The 25,405-nt window shown below is 41.6% G+C and overlaps 1 protein-coding gene across 4 annotated transcripts in view; it reads left to right on the top strand.

Moving 5' to 3' along the window:
* Nucleotides 1–14,641, top strand: part of COL12A1 (collagen type XII alpha 1 chain) — a 114,575-nt gene extending 99,934 nt beyond the window's left edge. For 3 of the 4 annotated variants that reach the window (XM_082668652.1, XM_082668650.1, XM_082668649.1), the window contains 8 exons: nt 3,416–3,469; nt 4,785–4,856; nt 8,267–8,302; nt 8,412–8,478; nt 8,989–9,177; nt 10,130–10,198; nt 11,185–11,355; nt 13,583–14,641. In XM_082668652.1, coding sequence (XP_082524778.1) covers nt 3,416–3,469; nt 4,785–4,856; nt 8,267–8,302; nt 8,412–8,478; nt 8,989–9,177; nt 10,130–10,198; nt 11,185–11,355; nt 13,583–13,758 — 834 coding nt within the window. In that variant the 3' untranslated portion in view covers nt 13,759–14,641. Of the gene's footprint in view, nt 1–3,415; nt 3,470–4,784; nt 4,857–8,266; nt 8,303–8,411; nt 8,479–8,988; nt 9,178–10,129; nt 10,199–11,184; nt 11,356–12,377 lie in introns of all 4 variants that reach the window. The other variant, XM_082668651.1, reaches the window with a different exon arrangement.
* Nucleotides 14,642–25,405: the final 10,764 nt, after the last annotated feature.

The raw sequence follows: 25,405 nt of genomic DNA, 5'->3' as shown, positions 1-25,405 counted from the left end.
TGAGTTTATGAGAGAGTGAGGTCAAAGAGAAAATGGTATTCTCTGGGAGTCTGGGGCCCAGTGGTACTTCTATATACATATTCTTCTGACTCTTTTGAGACTGACACTTCAGTTTTTTGGAATTCTTATTTTACAATAAAGGACAATAGTGAGATTGCAAAGGTGACAAGTCAGTCTATTCAGTTAGTCAACAAACCCAAAAATACCGCAATCAGGAAGTAATGATACATACTGAATATAGTTCAATATCCTGTGATAAACCATAATGGGAAAGAATATGAAAGAGAATATATATATGTGTGTGTGTGTGTGTGTGTGTGTGTGTGTATAACTGAGCACTGTGCTATACAGCAGAAATTAAACACAATGTTGTAAATCAATGATAGTCCAATAAAAAAAAAAATGATGGGCTGCCTCTCTTGCTGCCGCTGCTACTGAAGCCCTGTTGGGCCCATCATGCAGTGCAGGCTTTGTGCAGACTCGCTGGGTGGCCAGCGCCATCCCATCAACACGTTCCTCCTGAACTGGCAGTCAGGCAGCCACCGCTGCCATCGCTGTGTCCCTGAAAAGTGAGGGAGTGGAAAGGACTGCGTTCTTCTAGCTCTAACCTGTGAATCCGGTCCTGGTGAGGCCACCCAGGACTCTCGTGTTGAGGCTGAGGAAAGTCTTCAGGAAATCATTTGTCTTTTTCCATCACAGTCTTGTACGCCGACCTACCACTTAGTTTCCTACTGCGAGTGCTGAGAGTAGAAGGCACAGCTGAGGGAACATAAACAGTTTTGGAAAGTTAGACTTTGGGTGCAGGCATCTCCGCTGAAAACTAAAAGAAAGAAAGAAAGTTGAACCCTGTGGTAGAAGAGAAGAGAAGACAGCTGAGGAGAGCAAACCCAAGGACCATGGTGAGGAAGACATGTTACCAAGGTGGAGGTGGTAGGAACAGCAGGCATGGGTTGCCTTCAGCACAGATGATTTTCAAATGAGGCACAGCTCTGGGGACTGTCAGAAAGTAGCAAGAGAGCCACAGGTGCAGGCATGACATGCAGTATATCTGTGAAAGCAGCCATAGGTCCTCTCAGCCACCCTCCCATTGAGGGAAGCAACAATAACTGCTACAGTTTTGAAAATGGAGAATAAAAAAAAAAATTACACTACAAAGTGCTACAGATGGCTCAGTGGTAGCCCTTCTGAGGCCATCAGAATAAAATCTGCTTCACCCCAACTTAGATATGTATTTCTTCTAAAAGAAGATGGTTGGTTACACCAAAGTGTCCATCCATGGATGAATGGATTAAAAAATGTGATATGTATATATCATGTATATAATGGAATATTACTCTGTCTTAAAGAAGAGGGAAATCCTGTCATTTGCAACGACATGGATGAACCTTGAACTTGGAGGATGTGCCAGCTGAAATAAGCCAAGCACAGAAGGATAAATACTGCATGATCTCACTTAATGTATGGAATCCTTAAAAAGTTGAGCTCACGGAAACAGAGTACAGTGGTGGTTGCCAGGGGCCTGGGAAGAGGGAGAAATGGGGAGATATTAGACAAAGGATACAAAGTTTCATGGAGATTGACGTATATACACTATTGATACTATGTATAAAATAGATAACTAATGAGAACTTACTGTATAGCACAGGGAACTCTACTCAGTACTCTGCAGTGACCTAAATGGGAAGGAAATCCAAAAACGAGGGGATATATGTATGCGTGTAGCGGATACACTTTGCTGTACAGTAGAAACTAACACAACATTGTAAAGCAACTACACCCCAATAAAAATTTTTTTAAAAAGGATACAAAGTTTCAGTTATGCAAGATAAGTTCTGGAGATCTAATGTACAGTGTGATGACTATAGTTAATACCATATTGTGTATTTGAAATTTGCTAATAGAGTATATCTTAACTATTCTCCTACCTAAGAAAATGATAACTATGTGAGGTGATACATGTGTTAATTATCTTGATTGTGGTAATCATTTCACAACATATACATATATCAAAACACCACATGTATGCCATAAATACATACAATTTTTATTTGTCAATTATACCCCAATAAAGCTAGAAAAAAAAGAGAAAATGGTTGATCAGGAAGTTCTTAGAATGACTGAAGGAGGATTATTCAGAGATATGATACTTACCTAAAAAAAGTGGAAAGAAAAGTGTATCTTCTACAGCAGCTGGAGGAAACTTAGATGGTAGAAATGCCATTTGAACTGTCCAAGCAATACTCCGAGCATTTCTGCTTCTTAAGTGGCTCTCAGAAGCAGTGTTGATGTTACATGAGATGAATTTGTAGTCTGCATTTTGTTAAGCAGGCCTAGATCTTCCAGAAGACAGTCTGAAATGTTTATAAGTTTCTGAAAAAAAATTTTTTTTTGCAGGGGGTGGAATATTTCTAACACAATTTTAAAGAAATAATTTAAACTTCCTCTTTTGTAAAATCAATGGGAGTGTGGATACTTAATGGAGGTATTGATCCAAATGTTCTTCATTTGTGCTAGAATCCAAGAATATGCATAAAATTAACACATATTCTCCAAGGAGACAAAAATCTCCTTTGACAGAGGAATGCAGCAACACAAAAAACGACCTGACTCAGAAATCCTTGGCTGGATTTCAGAGGTCTGTACTTGGGATGAATGCTAACCGGGCAGCGAGTGACTCATTCCAGGCAGAGGTCACTTGGCACCACGCAAGCTGCTCAGAGATGCCCGGTGCTTCTGTACAGACCTCTTCTCCCACTGCAACCCTGACCGGGTCTGGCCTTTCTGTGAGATGAGGAGAGACGGACCGATAAAAAAATTGAGTGAGGATTGAGGATTTCCTTTCTTTTGAGTGGAGGAGTTAAGATAGTTTTGCCTCTTTCTTGGAGGGGAGGAGAGAAATCCCTGAGGAGTGAAGCATCAGTGGCCCTGCCCTGGCTGTCTGGTGTTGCTTAGGAAACAAGGAAGGGGGTTTTCTAACCAGGTGGTTGGCCCCTCCTGCATCTTCTGTGATGCAACACTCCCTTCATCTTACTTTGATCCTTCCTGGGCCAGTTAGTCAACAATTGACTTTTTGGTAGAAAGGGCTAGTCTTCCTTTAGATTTCTTTACACTCTTATAAAAGTAAACGTGAGTATCTTCATAAAAGGAATCTGCTTTCTTCGGAGAAGACTGGATTGATTCTTAAAATTATTTTATATTTATAACTATATAAATGACTGAGTATAGAAATGAATTATTCAATAAAAAGCATAACTTCAATGGAAAACATTTTTTGGCATATTTGTCTTTATATTGAAAGGTTACCTGCAGTTGGGTTAAATCCCTCACCTGTCACTCTTATCAACCTGTCTAGTGTCTTTCCATTTTACTTGGTCATTATTTCACTAATCTATAATTAATTTCATTTTTACAATAGGGCTTTACTGGAAAAGATGGAGCAATGGGACCTAGGGGCCCCCCTGGGCCACCGGTAAGAATGGAATAGGTGACACTCTTATCTCCCCACCCTAAACCCCTAGCCCCACTTGCTAGGGAAGAGCCTAGTAACCTGACCTTTGAGGCATGTTCCATCTGTGCTGGGGGGCACACTGTCGAGGGAGCTACTTGTTTTTATTCTCCTAAATCAAAATGGGCTAGAGAAAACAGAGGTGTTAAAATAGAGTCTTTTTGTTTAATCAAGTTATATTTGAAAAACAACAAAAATATCCCTAACCAACCAGTTCCTTCCATGCCCATGTTAAGTGGTAGGTTTTATGACCTTACTGGTTACTTCCTGTTCTAGAATTTTAAGAGTCCGTAGCCTATGATATTTGAATTTTAAGGACATTAATTACCGAACAGGTTTAAGTCATTCAGAGGAAGTAAGTTTTACCCGAGTAGGTTTTCTAATTAAGATCTTTGGGGAAAATACTGAAGCCAATGATTTTGAAAGAAGCGTCTGTATACCTGCAACCAGGTGAGATCACAATTACATTGTTTGAGGTGAGGGATGCTCTTCATGGCTTCTGGCTGTATATGAGGACTGGAGAGCATATGTTAAAATAATTTTATTATTTATGTTTAATATAGATGTTCTCAAGTAGAGTTGAAAATGTATAATAAGCTTTGATTTAAAGTATTTACTACAGATATTAAAATTTACATAATTGATGAATAAAGGATTGTTTTACCAAAATCTGATGATTCTATTTTAAGGATATTTTAGCTTTAGACATAATGTATTGACTTAGCGATATTATAAATATTTTACTAAAAATGTTGCTAAAATGTCTTAAAGCTGTGCTGAAAGGAACGGGGAGAAATTCTTATGGTTTTGATGGGATAGAGGGTGCTGATATGATAGAAGAGGAGGCACCCTTTATTGAATGCACCAAAGAAAAAGTGAGTTTCTAGGCTGAGATACAACTCCCAGGAGACAAGGGGAAACTCCACCACGTGGTGCCCAGTTACCTTCTCAGTATTTTCCCCAGCCAGAGTTCACTCCTGTCTTTTGATGAGTTTTCTGGTTTGGTAATAGAAACAAACTAATAGGAATTGCTTTCTGCAAATTCACTTAGCAGCCAGTTTACTAGGATCACAGTCTGTGAATAGTGAAACCGATTAAATATAGTCCATAAAGATTGAATGGGAATTTTCAAGATTTTTTTCCTCCATGTTATCTTAAAATTTGATTTTGTTCTTCCTTAGTATGTGATTATGTGCTAAAAGCTTTTAAAACCAGCCATGCTTTGCTAGTTTACTTTAGATGAAATTCTTCTTTGATGGTAAGCTTCCCTGTGTTGTAGGGAAGCCCAGGCTCTCCAGGAGTCACAGGACCAAGTGGGAAACCAGGAAAACCCGGAGACCATGGCAGACCAGTAAGTGGACAGCTTGCATGCCTAGTCATTCCACTGTGGCCATGAATGAGGAGACTGCAAGGCTGTGGCATATTTATGTTATCTCTGCTGTAATGTGTGTGAAGCATTTGCTGAAGCTATGCTAAATCCATGGATTTAACTTGGTACTAGTTCTAAAAATTTTCTCTCTAAGTTATTATAACATTCTGGGATGAAAATTGTGGTCATAGGGTTTCTTTAAAAGGAGAATGGGATTATAAGCCAAGACACATATTTCTGCACTGAATAAACACTCAGAGCTGGGTCAGCAAAATCATTCTTTTTGTTTAGGAGCGGTATGCAGCTTAAGATAGAAAAGTACATGATGGTGCATAGCGCCTCCATGGGTGCTCTGCAGAAGTTAACCCTTTGTCAGTATCCTGTAGCCACAGTGCTGGCTCTTTTCTCTTGCGCTGAGGTTGCTAGAACATTAGTCCCAGAATTAAAAGGATTTATCTCACCCACCATTATACTTTTTTATTTATTTATTTTTTGCGGTACGCGGGCCTCTCACTGTCGTGGCCTCTCCCGTGGCGGAGCACAGGCTCCGGATGCGCAGGCTCAGCGGCCATGGCTCACGGGCCCAGTGGCTCCGCGGCATGTGGGATCTTCCCGGACAGGGGCAAGAACCCGCGTCCCCTGCATCGGCAGGCGGACTCTCAACCACTGCGCCACCAGGGAAGCCCCATTATACTTTTTTATGCTGCCCTGCTCCAATTTACATCCAGTTTAATTTTCTTTTCATCAGATGTTTTGATTAAAATAATAGTTGAGATGGTATCATGCATATCTTCTATTTGCAAATCAGTATTTCCAAAACTGAATTCATAGCTTCTAAAATACCCAGAAGTATTTGTAATAACTGTTGGGCTCCATATTCTTTGTTACAAGCTCTTCCTTATTTGTATGTATGAGGAATGAATTTATTTTAAGCAGTTTTTTTTTTGTCTGAATAGAATTCTGAAATATAAAAATTTATCTCAAAGACCAACAAGTCCAATTATTAGTAATGACACATCTATCAGGGCTGTTCTCTGAACAGAACTTCTCTCTTCTGAAGTATTGTCCAAAGTTATATAAACCCAAGCTTAAAAAATTTTAATGTCAAACTAACTTAGAATCTTCATGTGATATGGCCTGCCTTCTATGTTTACATAAAATTAAGCAAGAAGGATAAAGATGAAAGGACTCCTGGTGTACTTCTTACTCTGTGTGTACTCTAGTATATGACTGTATTACTTTCTTTTCCTCAATGAATCATGACAGAAACTTCACAAGAGCCCTTAAAAGTACATGGAACTTGTTAACCCTTTCAGAATTCTATTTCGTTTTACTATGACTGAAAGAGAGTCTAACGTAAGAATATCACGGATGTAATCGATGGCTGAAGTTAGAAACCTGAAAGAAACTTCTACTTCCTTTACTTGAAATGAGAGCTCTAGATACTGGCAATAAAGATGAGTTCTAAATCTTACATCCTAGAACAATCTCAGAGTGGCAGTAAATTAAAAAAGAACACATGGGAACAAAGTAGCAGTAAGTGTAAAAAATAATTTCCTGAAATTTACAAAAGGCTCCAAACTAAATAATGTTTCCATAAGAGTCCAGTACTTTTAGCAAAGGGCAAACTCCAGTTTTTCTTATGACTATAATTTGGTAACATTTATTTGGACCTTATCTACCCCCTTTTCCCCCTTTACCTTCCTCATCCTTCTAAGGTAGCAAATTACCTCTCCTTTTCTTCTCTCTTCTATCTTACCTTTAGTTTCTAAAACCAAAACTAGCAGACGGGAGTATAAAGGTCTTAGGAGAGAGCTTAGCTCAGTCACTGTTAGCTTATGTCATTAGCTCTTGGAACCAGTGGTGTCTTCTTGCTAACTTGTAACACCTGATGTTGTGTCGTGGATGTTTCCAGGAACTGCTGATGGAATATTTTTATTCATTTACTCAACACCCATTTGTTTGGTGCCTAAATGTGCCCGTCGGTGTTCTAAGGTCTGGGGATATAAACGTAAACAAGACAAAGTCCTTGCCCTCATGGAGATTCTAGTGGAGGATATAGACCCCAAAATGTAAATAAACAATACGGTTTCTGGTGATGATGAGTGATAACAAAGAAAAGAAACACAGAGTAAGGGGTTAGCGGGTAATTGTGGTGGTGGAAGGGGGCTATTTCAGATACAGCAGTCAGGGAGTCTGTCTGAGGAGGTGGAATGAAGCAAGGGAGCAGGCAGTGGGAACAGCATTCCAGGAAGTGGGAACAGCATGAACAAAGGCCGAGGGAGGACGAAGGTGGCACGTGGAAGGAACAGCAGAGAGGCCCGGGCACCGGAAGTAAAGGGAGTGAGGGGAGAGGGATGAAAGATGAGGTCAGCTAGCTGGGCACAGGTAAGCATGTGGACCACCCAGCCCATGGTGAGGATCTCTTATCTTATTCTTAGTGTGATGGGAAGCCCTTGGAGCCAGAGTGACATGCGCCAATTTTCTTTTTAAAAATATCAGTCTGGCTTCTCTGTGGAGAACAGACTCAAAAGGGGCCAAATGGGTTGCAGGAGGACCAGTTAGGAGGATATTGGAGCCGTTCAGGCAAGAGTCTTGGAGACGGTAAGAGGCAGTTTGGTTTGGGATGTTATCTGACCATCAGATTTGTCAATGGTTTGGGCGTTCCTTTCAGCTGGCAGCCTGGAGATATACTGAAAGACAAAAACTTCTTGCACTAGAAGGAAGACTTTTTCCAAGATCCTCTCATGGCCAGTGAGAGGCCTGACAGAATAGGGACAAATGTTCTGTGGTTGCGTTTGGATGTGGGAACCACCACTTGGATTGAGCCCTTTAATAAGGGAGGCACATGGTTCCTTTCATGCCCAGTGCACAAAAAAATCACTGGAAGGAGTTACAGATACATATTTAGTTAGGGAATTGACAGAAAGCTCTTACTAGAACAGGTTCTTATGGGTTCTGACTGAACCAAGATTAACCTCATGCACAACCTAAAGTAACCACCTGAGCTCCCCAGCCATGGTGACGTAAAGGAAAGTAGAATGGTAGCAAGGGCAATTTTACATGTGTTTCAGTTGCAGACCTGTATTGTGAATGGCATCATAAAATGTATGCACAGTACATAACTTCTAAATTGGTGATCATAAAATTCACAACTCAGCACTATATTGGAGGACACGTGCTTCTGAGAGAGGGAGAGAGAGAGACAGGGAGACAGATTAGATTCCTTTTGACAGACAAACAAAATGTGAGTAACATGGATGTAAATGTGATGTGTCATTTTGCTAATTTGTTAGAAAGCAGACCTTGCCCTCTTTCATCATCCTGTCCATTCATGAGTCATTTTAGACCATGTTTGTCAGTTTCTAATATCTGAAATTCCTATATTTCAGGGTCCATCGGGATTGAAAGGAGAGAAAGGTGATAGAGTATGTATTGCTTAAAATCTGACTTACAAATTTATATCGTGTGTTAAACATTGAACTCTGAAACTATGGAAATAATATGCTGATCCTACTTATTGATTTAATTAACTAGGGAGACATTGCTTCCCAGAACATGATGCGAGCAGTTGCAAGACAAGTCTGTGAACAACTGATAAGTGGTAAAATTTCTTTTCCTTTTAATGTATGAGTGTGTGTGTTGTTTTTAGTTAATTGCAGGAAAATGCAGTTTGTGTCATAAACTTTCAAAGATAGATGTTTCTATTTCCATGAGCTCTTATTTTTATACGTTGTCAGTTTTGTATCCTGTTAGATAAAGCCAATGATATTTTAATGACTAGCATTAAGATAAAACAATAAACCAAGGTAAAATAATAGCCTGTTATCCTTACATTCTGTCTGATAGAAAATTGTTTTTTTTTTTTTTTTTTTTTTGCGGTACGCGGGCCTCTCACTGCTGTGGCCTCGCCCGTTGCAGAGCACAGGCTCTGGATGCGCAGGCTCAGCGGCCATGGCTCACGGGCCCAGCCGCTCCGCGGCATGTGGGATCTTCCCGGACCGGGGCACGAACCCGTGTCCCCAGCATCAGCAAGCGGACTCTCAACCACTGCGCCACCAGGGTAGCCCCCTTATTGGGTTTCTTACTAATAAGTCTTATTTATTTTTTTTAGGTCAGATGAGCAGATTCAATCAGATGCTGAATCAGATTCCAAACGACTACCACTCTAATCGCAACCAACCAGGCCCGCCGGGTCCTCCAGGGCCCCCTGGCAGCGCAGGAGCCAGAGGAGAACCAGGGCCTGGGGGGCGGCCAGGCTTCCCGGGCACACCAGGGATGCAGGGACCCCCGGGCGAACGAGGTAGGCATTCCTGACTGCTGCACAGGGATAAAGGAAGGAATCTGCAAGCGTAGGAGCTGGGTCCGGTTGAAAAGCATGTAGAAGACTGGACTTAGCAAACTACACTGGTCTTGTTCGGACAGCCCCAGAAGAGCCGTGCATCCATGAACCTGTCTTTCTCTTTAGGCAGTTGCAGGCTGTAGAGATCCCTGTCTTAGAAAACAGGAAGATTTTGTCATGAGAGCTCAGTAAAGACAACGCTATTTTCTGATTGTTGCTGTCGTTAATGGGAAAACTGTATCCTGGCAAACTGAATCAGGCATAAAATCTTATTAATTGTTTTGACTGGCAAGAGCTGGGCAGCAACTGAATGCAAGCAGCCCTAAGATTTTGGATCTAAATTCTTCTGGTTCCTTTATTCAGGGCCTGGAAACTGGTCTTATGTGTTTATGTGGCTTTAATTTCATGGTAGATAAGTGTAACTGAAGGAAAAGAAGAAAAACAGGATTATGTGATTCCAGATGTTTCAGGATGCTGGGTACTCACTTTTGTCAAAGTGATGGCTAACATTCTGCGGAAAACGTAGATATGTCTATAATTCTGATTATTTAGATGAGGTACTGATAGGGCTACTAAAGATAAGATACCTTTAAGACGTCTTCAGTGAGTTGTAACTATTTATTCAAGATTTCTGTTCTTAATTACTGCTTCTAAAATAATATATTAGATGTGTTTGTTTTCTTCAAGTAATTTTTCCCCTGACTTGTAGCCAGATTTGTTTCTTGGCCATGAATCTGGAATTACACAAATGTCTAGAAAGAATTTGGCTTAAAGCGTGGACTTCTGTGAAAAATTGGGTTCTGCTTTCACTACGGGAAACGAATTACTTGAATCAAGTACTATCAGTTCCGATGAAGGCTACATGTTTCCGGATCATTTTCCCTCTGTGTTTTCCCATTTTGTGCTCGCTTAGGTTTGCCGGGAGAGAAAGGCGAAAGGGGTATTGGATCTCCAGGACCTCGAGGGCTGCCTGGCCCCTCAGGTAGGTTTGCTAGTACATCAAACAAGTGAACATATCATTACCGAGAGAGCATACGACCCCACGAGATGCACAAACTCATCCTGTTAGCTTCAGGCATACTGACCATCACGGAAGGTATTTTAGCAAGAAGTTATAGAGGAGGTTATACCTCATTTTTATGTTCTCTTTGTTCAAAAATGTTTCAGTGCGTTCTATTTAAGCATTTACTCTAACTTTAATATAGGAGGGTTTGAGTTTTAGTGACACAGAGGGCTGTTGTTTTCTCTTTATGGGATTCCTGTTTGTTTTGTTTGGCCTCATAGCCTTTAAGGATGCTGTCATTTCCTGTTCCTTCTGGTATTCTTTAAGAGGTCGCTAGTAGACTGAGGAAATATACTCTCATTACAAATCCTGACACGCTGCAAGATTTCATTCACAGTTTCTTTATTGATGTTTTGGAAGGAAATAATAGTTGTTCTGTGCATTTTGTTTACTAGATTGAAAATGAATTTTTTTCTTCGTTATAAGGTCCGTGAGACCCTTGCAACCATGGTCAGTCCTGGAGGTTAAATCTTTACATTTATGTTAAGCATGAGTAAGCGTCACTTGATCCAGAAATAGCACTGCTTCACATAGTCTGGAGGTGGAGCAGGCAACCCGAATGTCTGCCTTGGCTACCACAGCCATTTCCTGCAGCGAGTCTTACCTCTAAGACAGTGGGAGCAAACCAGAGAACTCACTGATATCTTTAGTTTGGCTCAATTCTTGCTAAGTCAGTTTTCTTTGAATAAAATCATTAACATAGTTGGATTTTTGGCATTAATTCTTGAATCACTGGTAAGAAAGTTCTACACTGGGTCATACTGGTGATTCCTTAAGGACATATTTTCTTACCATACACTAGTGAATCGTCTAGTCTTGAAGTAGTGGAGGTGCCGAAGTATTGTTGACTGCCTCAGGAGATGTGTTTGACAAGAGGGGAAATATTTCTTTTAAACCCATAATAGGTCCACAAGGAGAATCCAGAACGGGTCCACCAGGGTCCACAGGTTCAAGAGGTCCTCCAGGTCCCCCTGGTCGTCCTGGAAACTCAGGTATCCGAGGCCCCCCAGGTCCTCCTGGATACTGTGACTCTTCCCAGTGTGCCAGCATCCCATACAATGGACAAGGCTATCCAGGTATGTTGTTGCCATTATAGGGACCCAAACTCACCTGAATTAAAAAACCTTTATGGAAATGAAGTTCCCTAGGACGGAAGGAAAGTTGATTTGAGGATTTCTTGAAGATATCAACTCTTTCAGTTGTATGTTTTGTTATTCTCTCTCAAAAGAATTAATGTTAATTTTATAACATGATTTCACTGTTAGGAGTTGAATAATTATCTCCTCCTCCTTTCTATACTTCTGCACTTACCAAATCACATCATAAACCTCTATTTCTCTTGGGAGTTCAAAGAATGCTACCAATTGACTGGGTTTTTTTTTTTTGTTTTTTTTTTTAACCCTAAAGGCTGGGAAGAGGGATTTGTTGAATACAAGAATATATCTAAAAAACTGTTTTGAGACTCTATCGTGTAGGCAGACTATTCGATAACATGGTGCAGACAACTGAAAATATTTCACTATTTCACATGGTCCATGGAATTAATATTTATAAACTCTGGGACTTAATGTTTTTAGAGTCAGTCATGAAATTCTAGTACTCGACAATTACAGGAGGCAGAAGTCTCTTAAGCCTGACTTTGGGGACTGTGGGGATAAAGGAGATATGCTGATCTGAAAATAAATACATTAATGCTGTGGGCAGCGGTCAGCGGTGACCTTTCCATCAGCACACCCTCGAGCATCTTGCAAGTTTTAAAAATGATACTGCTGTTTGATATGGTTGGCTACTAGCAAGTAGTGCATGAGTAGTTGAATACCTAAATATCTATATATCTATATATTTATGTGCATACTTACCTATGACCAGAAGTAATCATGAATCGTAAATTTCTCAAGCAACCCATTCACAAAATTACAATTTCACTCTTTATAAAAGAAATTTAAATTACCTCTGCCTTCTGGTATGTGTGAATAACTTGAAATATATGGATATATACATATCTACTTTAACCATTACATACTTAGATGAATGTGTATAGATGTTTTTTTGCATAGTAATTCAACTTTTAAAAACTATCATCTTTGACCTGTTTCAGGTTCCGGCTAACAAATTTTCTAAGTCGCCAGCGCTGCTTACAGTTTGAATACATGAAAATCCTGTTTCTGAGATGTTTGCGCACGTGCTTATTAGGAAATGAGTCTGTATGGAAATCTCACCACAGATATGGTTAATGAACTGGGTGGACATCATAACGGAGGGTGGAGACTCTTTATACTAACTTGAATGAGACAAAAGCAGTGGTGTTAGTTTATAAGCCTGATGCATTTCAGTAATAATGTAGAAAAATATTATTTAAAAGAAAACGTTCAAACACACAGCTCATGAGGAGCCTCCGCTTTGAAAGAGGCGCATAATAAAACTACTAACCGCAGAGATGATGCCATTTTGAGAAAAACAATTAACCTGGTTCAAGAGAAATACCTTATGTAAATAATAAACTAATGACGGCTTGTAAATGATTTGTATGTGATCCTGTCCACTAAAATCACTTAACAGTCCTGTACAATCAGCTTCTGCCTGCTGCTTGCTCTCTGCCGGAATAACACCAAATAGAATCTCATCTCTCGCTTGTTAGCGATGTGTCTGATTCAGGGCATGTGTCTTACTATGATTACCTTTTGTACGTGTACTTTCATTTGGATTTTGTAATCGCAATTTTCACACCGAAGTTTGAGAGTCACTTCTTCTCTTCCTGTTTCGCTGTAGTCACTGGAGGTCCTCACCCACCAGCTGTAACTCAGGCCGTGGGAGAGACAGCCACAGAACATGTCATGTACTGTATATTACCTGGTGATAGTTGATTTTCACCTCCAGAGTTCAGTTTCTAGGAGCCAATGTCACTTCCCCATACCTCCTCATCTTTCCAAATGGTTCTCTGAACTGAGGAGTTTGAAGTCATGAACGGTTACTTGGGGATTTGCAATATCCTACCTAGGTTGGTTTACAGTTCTCCTTGGCCCAGTCTCTGACCCTTCCCAGGTATTTGTGCAATGATTGTACTTACTGCTGGATCTTTGAAGGTTAAAAACAAGTGCCATTTCATTATTGATCACCAAATTCTCTCTGCAAATGGAAGCAATGGGAACATTGTAATTTATCTATTTATAGTTATGAGATTAAGACTGGAGTGCCATCCCCTCGGGTGATGATTTAGCTTTTGCTGTGTGTGTGTGTGTGTGTGTGTGTGTGTGCGTGTGTGCCTTCCAAATCATGCCATAACTGTAATGTTGAATCGGACAGAGCCCTACGTGCCCGAGGGCGGGGCCTACCTGCCTGAGCGCGAGCCCTTCATCGTGCCGGTGGAGCCCGAGCGGACGGCGGACGAGTACGAGGACTATGGCGCCGACGAGCCCGCCGAGGAGCGTCCTCCCCATGAGCGCTGGCGGCGCGCCCTGCTCCGCGGCCCCCGGCAGTGAAGCTGACACCTGGCGCGCGCGCGCGCGCAGCACGGCCAGGCTGGGGGGAGGTGTTGGGATTCTCATTTACAGGTCAGACGGAGCAGTGTACGTGTTATCTGTCACGTTTCTTCCGGCGTTGCTTCATCCGAGAGTACCCTTTCTGGCTGTAGAGAACCTTGTTCCTGCAGGAAGCCTAGCTCGCTGCACGCAGTCTGTAGAAGTCTTTGCCTTTGCCCTTGAAGTGCTTGCGAAATACTTTGTTCACAAAAGCTGCAGGGAGAGAACGTGCCTTGTGCCTTTAGGTAGCACAGCGGGAAGCCTCAATGAAACTCTTAGGTTCAGCAGTTAAGTCCTGGAACCCAGAACGACTGTGTATTTCGAGAGGGCAGTTTATCTTTTCCAATGCTTATTTGCAGTTCAATTACATCCCGATCCAAGCAGTTCCCCTCCTAAAACCAAAAAAGAGGGAAAAGTCAACTCTGTTGCGACTGTTTATCTTCCTCTTCTATCTTCTGTTATACATTAGGGCATAGTATGCTCTTATACATCTCCTTTAACAACCACAAACCTTAAGCCATGTAGCTGAAATTATTGTATCAACTGGATACAGTTCCATATTGCCTTAAACCTCCTTGTTTTAGACACGCTAACATTTATACCAAATTGCAGATTATTCTGCAGAGATGGAATTGCATGTTTGTGTTGTACATTTAGTATGAACTTTTTTTTCCCAGAACATAATGTTTCTTAGTTATCAAAAGCAGTTGGAAAATGTTTGCAAGACTATGAACATAGAATTGCTGCTTTTATATTTTAACTGCAGATTGTGAATTTCACTGCCTTATATTATTTATTTCTGAAACAAAAGAGGCATTTTTCAATAAAACTACTGAAAATTTGACATGATATGTTTTTTCTTTAATGGCCTTTTGGACTGTCCAGGCGGTTGTTAAAACAAACAAGTTCATATCCTTGGATACAGTTACAAATCTTGCTAATACTATTAAATTATGCTAAATAACTTTAGATTTTTAATTATGTGGTGAAGTCATAGAAAGAGGGTAGTGAGAGAGCTTTAAAAAGCCCAGCAGATTCCAAAGGCTTTATTAGGAATATAGAGGAAGTGTGGGTTGGTGGAAAAAACAACTAAGTATCCTAGGAGACCCCAAACAACCAAACAACCTTTAACAAGCCACAAGATTTCATATGCATTCAGTCACTTTCCTATACCATACTTTACCCAATAGCATGTTTAACTGCAAAAAGGATAATCCTTAATGGAAATGTTTACATTTAGTGATACCTTCTTTTTTTTTACTTTTACGAACACAATAACATCATTTTAAATATCAAAGAAAACAATGTAAATGTTTGTTTGAAAGAACTGACATCAATTGAAGAGAGAAGTACTGAAAGAACATTTTCCACAGAGCAAAACATCTTGAGTTAAATGCTCCCTGGAGACTGCGATCAAGAGGGTCCCCAAGAAAAAGAGGAAATTCTCTTCCAAGGAGGAGCCTCTCAGCAGTGGACCTGAAGAGGCTGCTGTCAGCAAGAACAGCAGCTCCAAGAAAAAGAAAAAGCTCCGAAAGCTACCCCAGGAAAGTTAGAATGGACATTTCCCTAGTAGGGCATAACTTACTGAGATATTTCCCAACCCATCCCCTATAGCTCAATAAAAATAAAAAAATTCACGAGTCAAAAAAAAAAGGACTAGATAATAGGGCTTCCCTGGTGACGCAGTGGTTGAGAGTCCGCCTGCCGATGCAGGGGACACGGGTTCGTGCCCCGGTCCGGGAAGATCCCAATGCCGCGGAGCGGCTGGGCCCGTGAGCCATGGCCGCTGAGCCTGCGCGTCCGGAGCCTGTGCTCTGCAACGGGAGAGGCCACGGCAGTGAGAGGCCCACGTACCGCAAAAAAAAAAAAAAGGACTAGATAATAAATGTATTGTGATCAAGAGGTTTCAAGCAGATTGCCAAATTCATAGCATTCATCTGTAATTTCTGATACGTACATTTTAAAGCTGAAGGAGACCACTGAGATCATCCCAGTCTAATTCTTTGCTTTCTGTTAGGAAGAAACAGACTCAGCTAATCAGTTATCAGAGCAAGACTAGGACTCTAGGCCTTGTGCTTCTCACCTGGTTTTATCATCAGATACTCTCCTCTCCCTTCCTGGGAGCCCCTAGTTTCTGGGCAGGAGCTTTCATCTTTCAAGGTTCTATGAATGTATCTTCATTAATGTCTTTTTTTGTGTGTGTGTGGTACGCGGACCTCCCACTGCTGTGGCCTCTCCCGTTGCGGAGCACAGGCTCCGGACGCGCAGGCTCAGCGGCCATGGCTCACGGGCCCAGCCGCTCCGCGGCACGCGGGATCCTCCCGGACCGGGGCACGAACCCGTGTCCCCTGGATCGGCAGGCGGACTCTCAACCACTGCGCCACCAGTGAAGCCCTATCTTCATTAATTTCTGATTCATTTGGGTTTCTGATACTCCTTGATGATGAGCCTCTGTATCGGGAGCCTGAAGGTGGGTTCAGTTCCTTGTCACTGACCCAGCTGGGTCCCAGGGCCACATGGATTTGAGGCGCAAAGGAATTCCACCTTCCCTCACCAGCTGGATGTGGGTTCAATTCTTGATGTTGGTGATGCAGATTTGCTACCTTCTGGTCTGTGCTGGGAGAGGGGGGAGGGACCAAGGCAGTCTTAAGCACAAATTAATAAATAACTGAGATATATGTTGGGATTTTTACTTTCATAGTATATTTCCTCCTTGACGAAGTTAAAAATTATTTCCGTAATCCCTGAGTGCATACTGACAAGTGATAGGGAGAAGATGGTCAGATAGTCTGGGTTTAAAAACCAGTGGTAACCCACACCCCCCAAATCAAACCTGTAGGTGCTGGCTTATTTATTCACACTTCCTTTGAGGGAATGCAGAACAACTTGAAACACATTTTCTAGTTCTTTAAATCTGGAAGTATTAGGAGAAATTCATTATAACTTTTATTTGAAGTAGGGCTCTTATTTTTAAGAAATTAGACAGAAATAACGGTGGGAAGAGGTGGCAGCTTCTAGTGAGGTCTACAGTGGGAAAGTTTTCAAACTTTAAAAACAGCGCTTACACAGATCCTAGCTGCTGAGTATTTTTTTTTATAGAATATTTGTACAATGGGGTTAGCAATTTAGCAAGTTGAATAGGTGGCTGCATGTATATTTTCTCATATTTGTGAGTATCTGTTTTTGAGTCTGTAAAGAATTACGCTGCCTATTCACTTGGTCAAACTTACATTTTATTTTTTCTACAAATCACATCAATGTAATTGTTCCTAAGTATTTATTATTATATCCATTGCACTGTATTTGGCACATAAGATTATTCATTATTTGGTTTTAGCCATAATTACTCTATAATAAGAGGAGACTTGACTGTACTCTCCTCATGGGGTCTGAGTGCCTTATAAAGGGCAGCCAATTATACAAAACACAGCGGTGGTGAATCTTTTATTTTCAAAGGCAATCTTTTAGATACACATTAATATTGATCCCTAATTCACCTTATACTTGTGGTTAGAAAATGAATTTACACGTGAATGTCTAAGTGAACATTTATTAACTTTTTCATCTCAAAATGAGGCTGCTGAAGGCTATTGGGAAAAATCACATGGGTTTGCTTTCAGGAAATGACCTGTGTGCTGGTCACTCATGGATTTTGTCTCCAACTCATCTCTTGCCTGCTTCCATATCAGTATATCCAACTGTATATCCTTCCTTGAAGTCCCGCAGATACTTCAGGATAAACACGCGATATGTATTAGGATTAGATTCAGCTGTGACTAACAGAAAGTCACAAAATAACAGTGGTTTAAACAAGCAGAAATTTATTTTTCATGTTTACGAAGTCAAAGCCCAGGCCCCTTCCGTTTTTCTGCTCTGCTTTTTTGTGGCTTCTGTGGCCAAGTTACACTTCTAGACCAAGATGGTTAGTAGACCTCTAGCTATTATGTCCATAGTCCCCTGCAGGAAAGAGGAAGGAGTGAAGAAAAACTCACCCCTCCTTTTAAGGATGCTTCCTGGAAGTTGCAAGCACAGCTTACAACACCAAACTTATGTTACATGCCAATTGCCAGAGCGTTGTCACGTGGCTACATGCAGCTATTGGTGTGAAATGCTGTCATTATTTTGGGTGGCCATGTACCAAACCAAAATCAGCTACCTATAACGATATGAGGGGAAATGAATACTGGGCGTCAACTCGAGACTTTAGTCTTTGACACAATGCCCCAATCCGAACATATCTCCTCATAAATCTGATTTTCCTCCATCGTCCCCACCAACCACCAGTTCCTGAGGCTAGAAATTTGAGAGTCATTGTAAACTCTTTCTTCTTTCACTTCTCACATCCAATTCATCAAGTCTAGCTGACTGAGCTCCTACATACATATCTTAATCACCCTGTTGTTACTACTTGATTTTAGACCCTTGGGATTTCTTATCAGGAGTATAATCACAGTCACTTTGTGTGTGTGTGTGTGTGTTTGATTCATTGACAGTTTATTTATACAAATCAACCATTTATCCAATTTCCTTTTAAATGAAACGGGGAGTCGCTGTGCAGACCCGAAGTAATGCTTAGATAATGTCATACAGGTGATTCCTGCTCCCCTTCTCTGGATTATGACTATTAAGAAGAGCTCAAGGGCTTCCCTGGTGGCGCAGTGGTTGGGAGTCCGCCTGCCGATGCAGGGGACACGGGTTCGTGCCCCGGTCCGGGAAGATCCCACATGCCGCGGAGCGGCTGGGCCCGTGAGCCATGGCCGCTGAGCCTGCGCGTCCGGAGCCTGTGCTCCGCAACGGGAGAGGCCACAGCTGTGAGAAGCCCGTGTACCGCAAAAAAAAAAAGAAGAGCTCAAGTTAGTAAAGAGAGGAGAAATGCAAGAAATTTACCTTCATTTTTCCTACATTTTGACACAAAAACCTTATACGTTGCTACAAGATAAAGGACTTTGGTTCTGTTACATTTATAGTCACATCCAGTTCCAAACAAAAGAAGTTGTTTGGGGGCACAAACTAGTGTTTAAGAAGGAGATACTGAGCATCTAACAAGTTCGAGGCAGTTTCTAGCCACAAATCACAGTCTCTCAAGTGGTCCTTTTTCATATAGCCTTGGAGCCCTCCAAGAAGTCTTTCACACATGCCAGTGTGATTTACCTAAAATGCAAACCTGACCATGTCATGTCTTCCGCTCAACATTCTTCAAGAGGTTTACAGATTTCTCTACAAATCTTGACTCTGCCAACTCCCTATTCCTCCTTTATCATCAGCCTTTCCACTGGAACATCTGGAATTCCCATTCCATTCTCAACAAACTCCCCCAAAACCTTAGCCTCTTCAGTGAGCAATCCCAGCACCTCCTGGCTTGACCCTGAAGACACCACAGAGATGGTTGATACCTCCCAGAGTTGGTGGGTGGGGATGTGTCCTCCTAACTCCTCAGCACTGTTTCCAGACCAACAATCCTTCCTTCTGAAAAACACCTTCATCATTTGAGGCTCATACTCAACTCCCCATAACTGTCGTCTGTTTACTTCATGGTCACTCCACCCCATTCAGTAGGGGCTTGTACAGGGCCATCAGTGCTTTTATCCACCCCAATATCTTCTGGGTGTCTTAAGCATCCATGTTGGGTGACAAATGCGCAATTATCTCAGTTATCTTCTTCTCTTCAAAATCATTTTCTTTTACTTAATCTCAGCTACTCAGTCTCTTGAAGGTCTTGGACTTGTATCAAACTGCCACTACTTTGAAATCACTGTCTTTTTTTGTTTTTTGATTAGTTAATTAATTAACTTATATTTGGCCGCGTTGGGTCCTCGTTGCTGTGCGTGGGCTTTCTCTAGTTGCGGCGAGTGGGGGCTACTCTTCGTTGCAGTACGAGGGCTTCTCATTGCAGGGGCTTCTCTTACTGCGGAGCACGGGCTCTAGGCTCATGGGCTTCAGTAGTTGTAGCACATGGGCTCAATAGTTGTGGCTTGCGGGTTCTAGAGCGCAGGCTCAGTAGTTGTGGCGCATGGGCTTAGTTGCTCCGCGGCATGTGGGATCTTCCCAGACCAGGGCTCGAACCATGTCCGCTGCATTGGCAGGTGGACTCCTAACCACCGCGCCACCAGGGAAGTCCTGTAATCACTGATTTAGACAGACCAATCTTCTTGGGTTTCCAGCTCACCTACTCAAGTACCCCCACTGCAGCTCTTTCAGCTTCGTCATGACACTCAATGTGAGGAAGCGTCTATGCTCTTCCTATCCATCACCTCCTGCTTATCTTCACTCCTTTCCTATCCACCTTGGATTTCATGTCTTGGTAACATACCCAGTTTAATGAACCACCTGAACTCCAAGGAGTACAAAGCTAGTTTTTATTTTCATTTTTATTTAGGCACTGCCTTCAGTTACGCTCTGTTGGATAATCTTTTTCTGTCCCTTCGAATACCTCAGACAGAGCCCATTGCGTTTAGATTATTTCAAGTGTGAATACTCCAGTCCAATCCAGTGCAATTTAATCCACTTGAAAATGTTAATCTCAAATCTAATTTAGTATTCCTTTTCCCTTCTACCTTAAAGTCAAAATTTAGGACTTGGACTGTAGAGATGGTATGTCAGCTCTTTCCTCCAGCTTCTTCAGAATTCAGCTAGGGGATGAGGGCTAGAGAAAAAGGAGGTTAAGGTTTTCTCCACTTAATGTGTGCTACTAGAATCCTCTCCTGAATGTCAATGCTCACTGCGTGATGTGTACCCAAGTACTACTCCTCTTGTTGGGTACATATGTGTGTTCTTCAGAGGAGCCTTCAGGGGCCCCGTCCACTACCCAGTTATGTCCAGAATGACCTCTCCCAACCCCCAGTCAGCTTTTGTCCCCATGGAATACCTCACAGCTACTTGCTACTCAGGTCCTCTCCCCGAACCTAAAGTCCTGCTAGGGGGGATTCCAGTAAGATGGCCCAAGTCTGGTGACTTTCTAAGTGCCCATTTGACCACAGGAGACTGAAGCATCCTTGTCAAGCCAAATGAAAAATGAAAGCCTGCTCCCACAAATGCGACCTCTCTTTGCCTTGCTGCCTCGCATTCATTCTTCCCCATTCAAGCACGTAGGCATGTAAGTTAGGTCAGCAAGTCTACTGTGTAATACATACCCATGCATGGAATAATATGCTCTTCTTGAAGACACCATTCAATCTCTGTAAATGGTTTTCCTTAGAGCTTCTCTCATGTGGCTCACTGGGTGAAGGTTTGAAGCACTCTTTTTTTTTTTTTTTAACATCTTTATTGGAGTATAATTGCTTTACAATGGTGTGTTAGTTTCTGCTTTATAACAAAGTGAATCAGCTATACATATACATATATCCCCATATCTCCTCCCTCTTGTGTCTCCCTCCCACCCTCCCTATCCCACTCCTCTAGGTGGTCACAAAGCACCGAGCTGATCTCCCTGTGAAGCACTCTTTCTATAATAGAAAGTAAAAAACACAACTCTCTGCCCTACACCAATGATCACCTGCTTCCAAGGATTCTTCTTGATTCTTTCTTTTGCAAATATAGGCTGCTTTGGTGTGATGGAGTCAGTTTGGATGGCAGAGCCAGTTCTACCAATTCTTGGAAGTTCTAATGGAATGTGCTTTATGGCTCTCTTTAGAATGTGCGTGGTACTTAATGGTTTTCTTTTATCTTTATGGCCATTTGTCAACTTCTGAGTCAAAAGGAAAAGCCCCATTTAATAGCTCAATTATCCAGATGAGCCAAACTCCCTTGCTCCTTTATTCTTCTGTCACATCTATGTATTAAAACCCTAACTCCAGATTATCCCAACTGTTTGTAATATCCATGACTATACCCAGGGTACTTGGCACAGTAGGAGAAAATCAACCATTGGGGCAGAGGGTTAAGTCTATAAATCCATTATGATCAACCTCAGTGATCAACACAGTAATTTGACTAACCATATTCTCAACTCTTTACAAAATTTTCCAAACTCCAAACCTATACCTCATCCTGATCACGAGATTTCTCGTTACTTCTCACAGAAGTTATTTCATATTGAAATAAGAAGCCAAACTGGAAACTCACCTTTCTATCACCAGGGCTACAAAACCACCTGCATCTGGACCCACCCTTTCCTCCTGTGTCAACAAAAGGAGCATCTCTACTCCTTGAATTCTGAACCCTTTTTTATTCCTTCCACAAATATTGGACTAAGCACCTACTCAGTGGTAGGTGCTGTTAGAAATGATGCTAGGATTCTACAACGAACATAGAAGGACGTAGACAAAGTCCTTTCCTTCACGGGGCTTACATTTTTGGAGTGAGAACAGACACTAATAAGTAAACAGGTAAAGCATATATAGTCAGAGGGTGTTAGGTACTATGAAGGAAGATATAGCAGGCCTAAAGGATAGACAGTGCTGGGTATGCGTTCTAGTTTAGGTAGGGTGGTAGGAAATGCCTGTTTGAACAGACACCTGAATGAAGGGTGACTGAAAGCATAAGCTGGAATCTGGCTGATAACTGTATAATCGGATGCTTTTGTAATTATGTAGATTACCAGCCATATCCCTAGAGCGGTAGTTCTTGACTTTTGCCTACACACCTGGGGAACTTAAAAAAAAATCCTCATGTCTGAATCCCACCCTCATAAATTCTGGTTAATTGGGTAAGGGTGAGGTCTGATGATAAGGATTTTTAAAAGTTCCCAGTTAATTAAAGAGTACAGCTAAGGAGTCAAGCTGTGACCTAGAGATTCTGATTCAGCATGTTGGAGACGGAGGTTCAAGAATCTGTATAATTTAAATAGATTCTTCAGGTGAGTCACATGATCAGCAAGGATGGGAAATTTTACACCCTCTCTCTTTGGCTTTGGATATTGTTTTTATGCCCAAACTGTATTTTAGTCTTTTCTTCTGATCCTTGAGGCATGTATCTCCACCTGCCTTGGTGTGTCTCTAGTTGGATGTTTTAGAGGCATTTCGAACTTAATATGAACAAAGTGAAAGCCCTCATCCTCCTTTCCACACCAGTTTCTTTCTACAAGTTTCTTGCCTTGGTGAGTGGTTCCACCACCCTCTCAACTGCTTCATCCAGAACCCGGGAATTGACATGATTTCTCTTTCTCTCACCTCCTACGTCATATCTATCACTAAATCCTCTGGTTTCTGTTTTCTAACCATCTTTCAATTGGTCACCTCCCTGTATCCCTACTGTCATTCTCTTCCTCTAGGCCCCAGCGTCTCGTCTGGATTCCTCCAAAGTCTTCCATCTGATCTTTTTCCAACCACTCTTACCTCTCTCCAATCCATTTTTCTCACAGCTTAGCAGCCAAAATGATTGTGAAGAATGCAAATCTGGTCATATCATGGCATTTCCTAAATTTTTGGGTGGTATCAAATTCAGAAACCTCATCAAGACTCAGGTGTCATCAAGGATCTGGGCTCTTCCTACTTTTGCCATCATGATACCTCACTTATCTCAATTGATTTTCCCCAACCGCCCTGGAATTCCTGCTCTACACCTCCTTAATCCTGAGCCTTCCTGGGTGCTATTTCCTTTATCTGGAACATGCTCTCTTCATTTGGTCACATCCTGTTCATCCTTTAATTTGATGCTCAAATAATCACTTCATTTGGGACACCCGTTTGTCACTTTCAAAGTTCAAGATCCCTGCAGCGTGCATGAATATCACTTATGTTCCCTTTGATAACTTCTATCATACCAGCAATTTCTTACCCAATTTGCCTTCCCCACTGGATAGCAAGTTTATATAAGGGCAGGAATCATATTTCTTTTGTTTACTTTTATGTTTCCAGCAGCCACCAGAGTACTGGTGTTTAGGTGGTGTTTAATAAATATTTGTCATTCAGTGGAACAAACTCTCTTCCTTGATACACGAAATTTTATTTGAAACATCGAAATACTGTATGAAGATTGAATAATGCACATGTAATTGAACTTCTTCATGCCCACTTTGTTGCAGAGCAGGGGAGGATACCACTGTTTTTATTTTTAAATATTTATTTATTTATTTCCCTCCGTAAGAGCCACTAGTGACAGGAAGGCTTGTTTATTCTTTACTCTGGGCTATTATACAATTGTGCTTCTTTTCATGGTGCTGTTCTACCGTTGGAGGAGATCATCGAGAGAACTTGACTGCCTGTTGACCCTCCAGCTAGATCTGGGCAGCTGGAGGCTTCTCACCCCTCTGCTCTAACTGTGGGTTATACGTTCCACCCACTGTTCTTACATTAGGAGCTGTTTTCAAGGATGCAGACTTGAGGGAGTAATGTGGTCTTGAACCATCTGGACTGAATATATGTCTGCACCCAGTTAAGGCCTCCGTATAAACTCATGACTCTGGTAGGTGGATGTGGAGATCTTCTGGTCTTGGGGCTGCCCAAGACAAGCTCTCTAAGTTAAGTCCCCTTGCTTATTAAACCTGCTGCCTACCAATCCGGAGTGTTCTGCCTCTTTCTTTGGTCTCTCCTTGCCCTCTGTGTACAGGGGCTGGTGTCAGCTTTCACCCAGGAAGCTCCTGAGCTTTCGAACCTACACCTATACCTTTGAATTCAAGGCAACGTGAGCAATGAAGGGAAGATAATTGGCTAGATTATAGGAAACATTTCACGTTCTTTTCTTTTTCAGGGTTCATAACTGGAAAATAAGATAAAGAGTTTGCCCCAAAATCCCATTGAATTATTAATGAAAAAAAGCCTAAGGTGTTCAAGAAATGACACAGAGAAGAAAGTATGCCTTATTCCATTAGAAAGAACTATTTTGCCCAAGCCATGCCCCCAAGAGCCAGCGTATGACTGGATGGTTAGACAATGGAATTTGTTATAAAATTAATTTGTTTGTTATAACAATTAATTTGTTATAAAATTAATTGTTGAGACAGGTCCTGGCGAGAAGTGTTGTCAATCACTGGAACTTTTTTTTTTTTTGGTACGCGGGCATCTCACTGTTGTGGCCTCTCCCGTTGCGGAGCACAGGCTCCGGATGTGCAGGCTGAGTGGCCATGGCTCACGGGCCCAGCCGCTCCGCGGCATGTGGGATCTTCCCGGACCGGGGCATGAACCCACGTCCCCTGCATCGGCAGCCGGACTCTCAACCACTGCGCCACCAGGGAAACCCCACTGGAGCTTTTGATTGTAGTTCAAGTTACCCGAAATGGGATAAGCCAAGTGTGTCAAATGGGAAATACCTTTAATCAGAATATCTCCCACGGTTGCCAAATCAAAGCAGATGTGAGATATTTATCAGTTTAAATTTCTGCTTTTTAGATCCCTCAAAGCAAATGCCACTGGAATACATTGTTTAAGGTCAATTTATTCAAGTTGAACTATGCTAACCATTTACACATTTTTTCTTCTATATATACCTTTTAACTTTAGATTTTCTTATAATAATATATATATATCTTTCTTGACCTCTCAGTTTCTTAGTTTCTCATTTAGCAATATTAATTTCAGAACAGAATGCAAAATGTAATTGATGCAAAGACATTAAGTTAGATATTAGGAGAACTTCTAATGAAGTTATAAAATATTTTTCATAGATATTTTAAAGACATGAAATAAAACTCACATGTAAGTTATCTTGTGCCTGACATGGTGCTAAGTGCCTT

This window comes from Grampus griseus (genome assembly GCF_964374135.1).
Source record: "Grampus griseus genome assembly, chromosome: 13".
NCBI lineage: Eukaryota > Metazoa > Chordata > Mammalia > Artiodactyla > Delphinidae > Grampus > Grampus griseus.
This window is presented reverse-complemented; position numbering and strand designations above follow the sequence as displayed.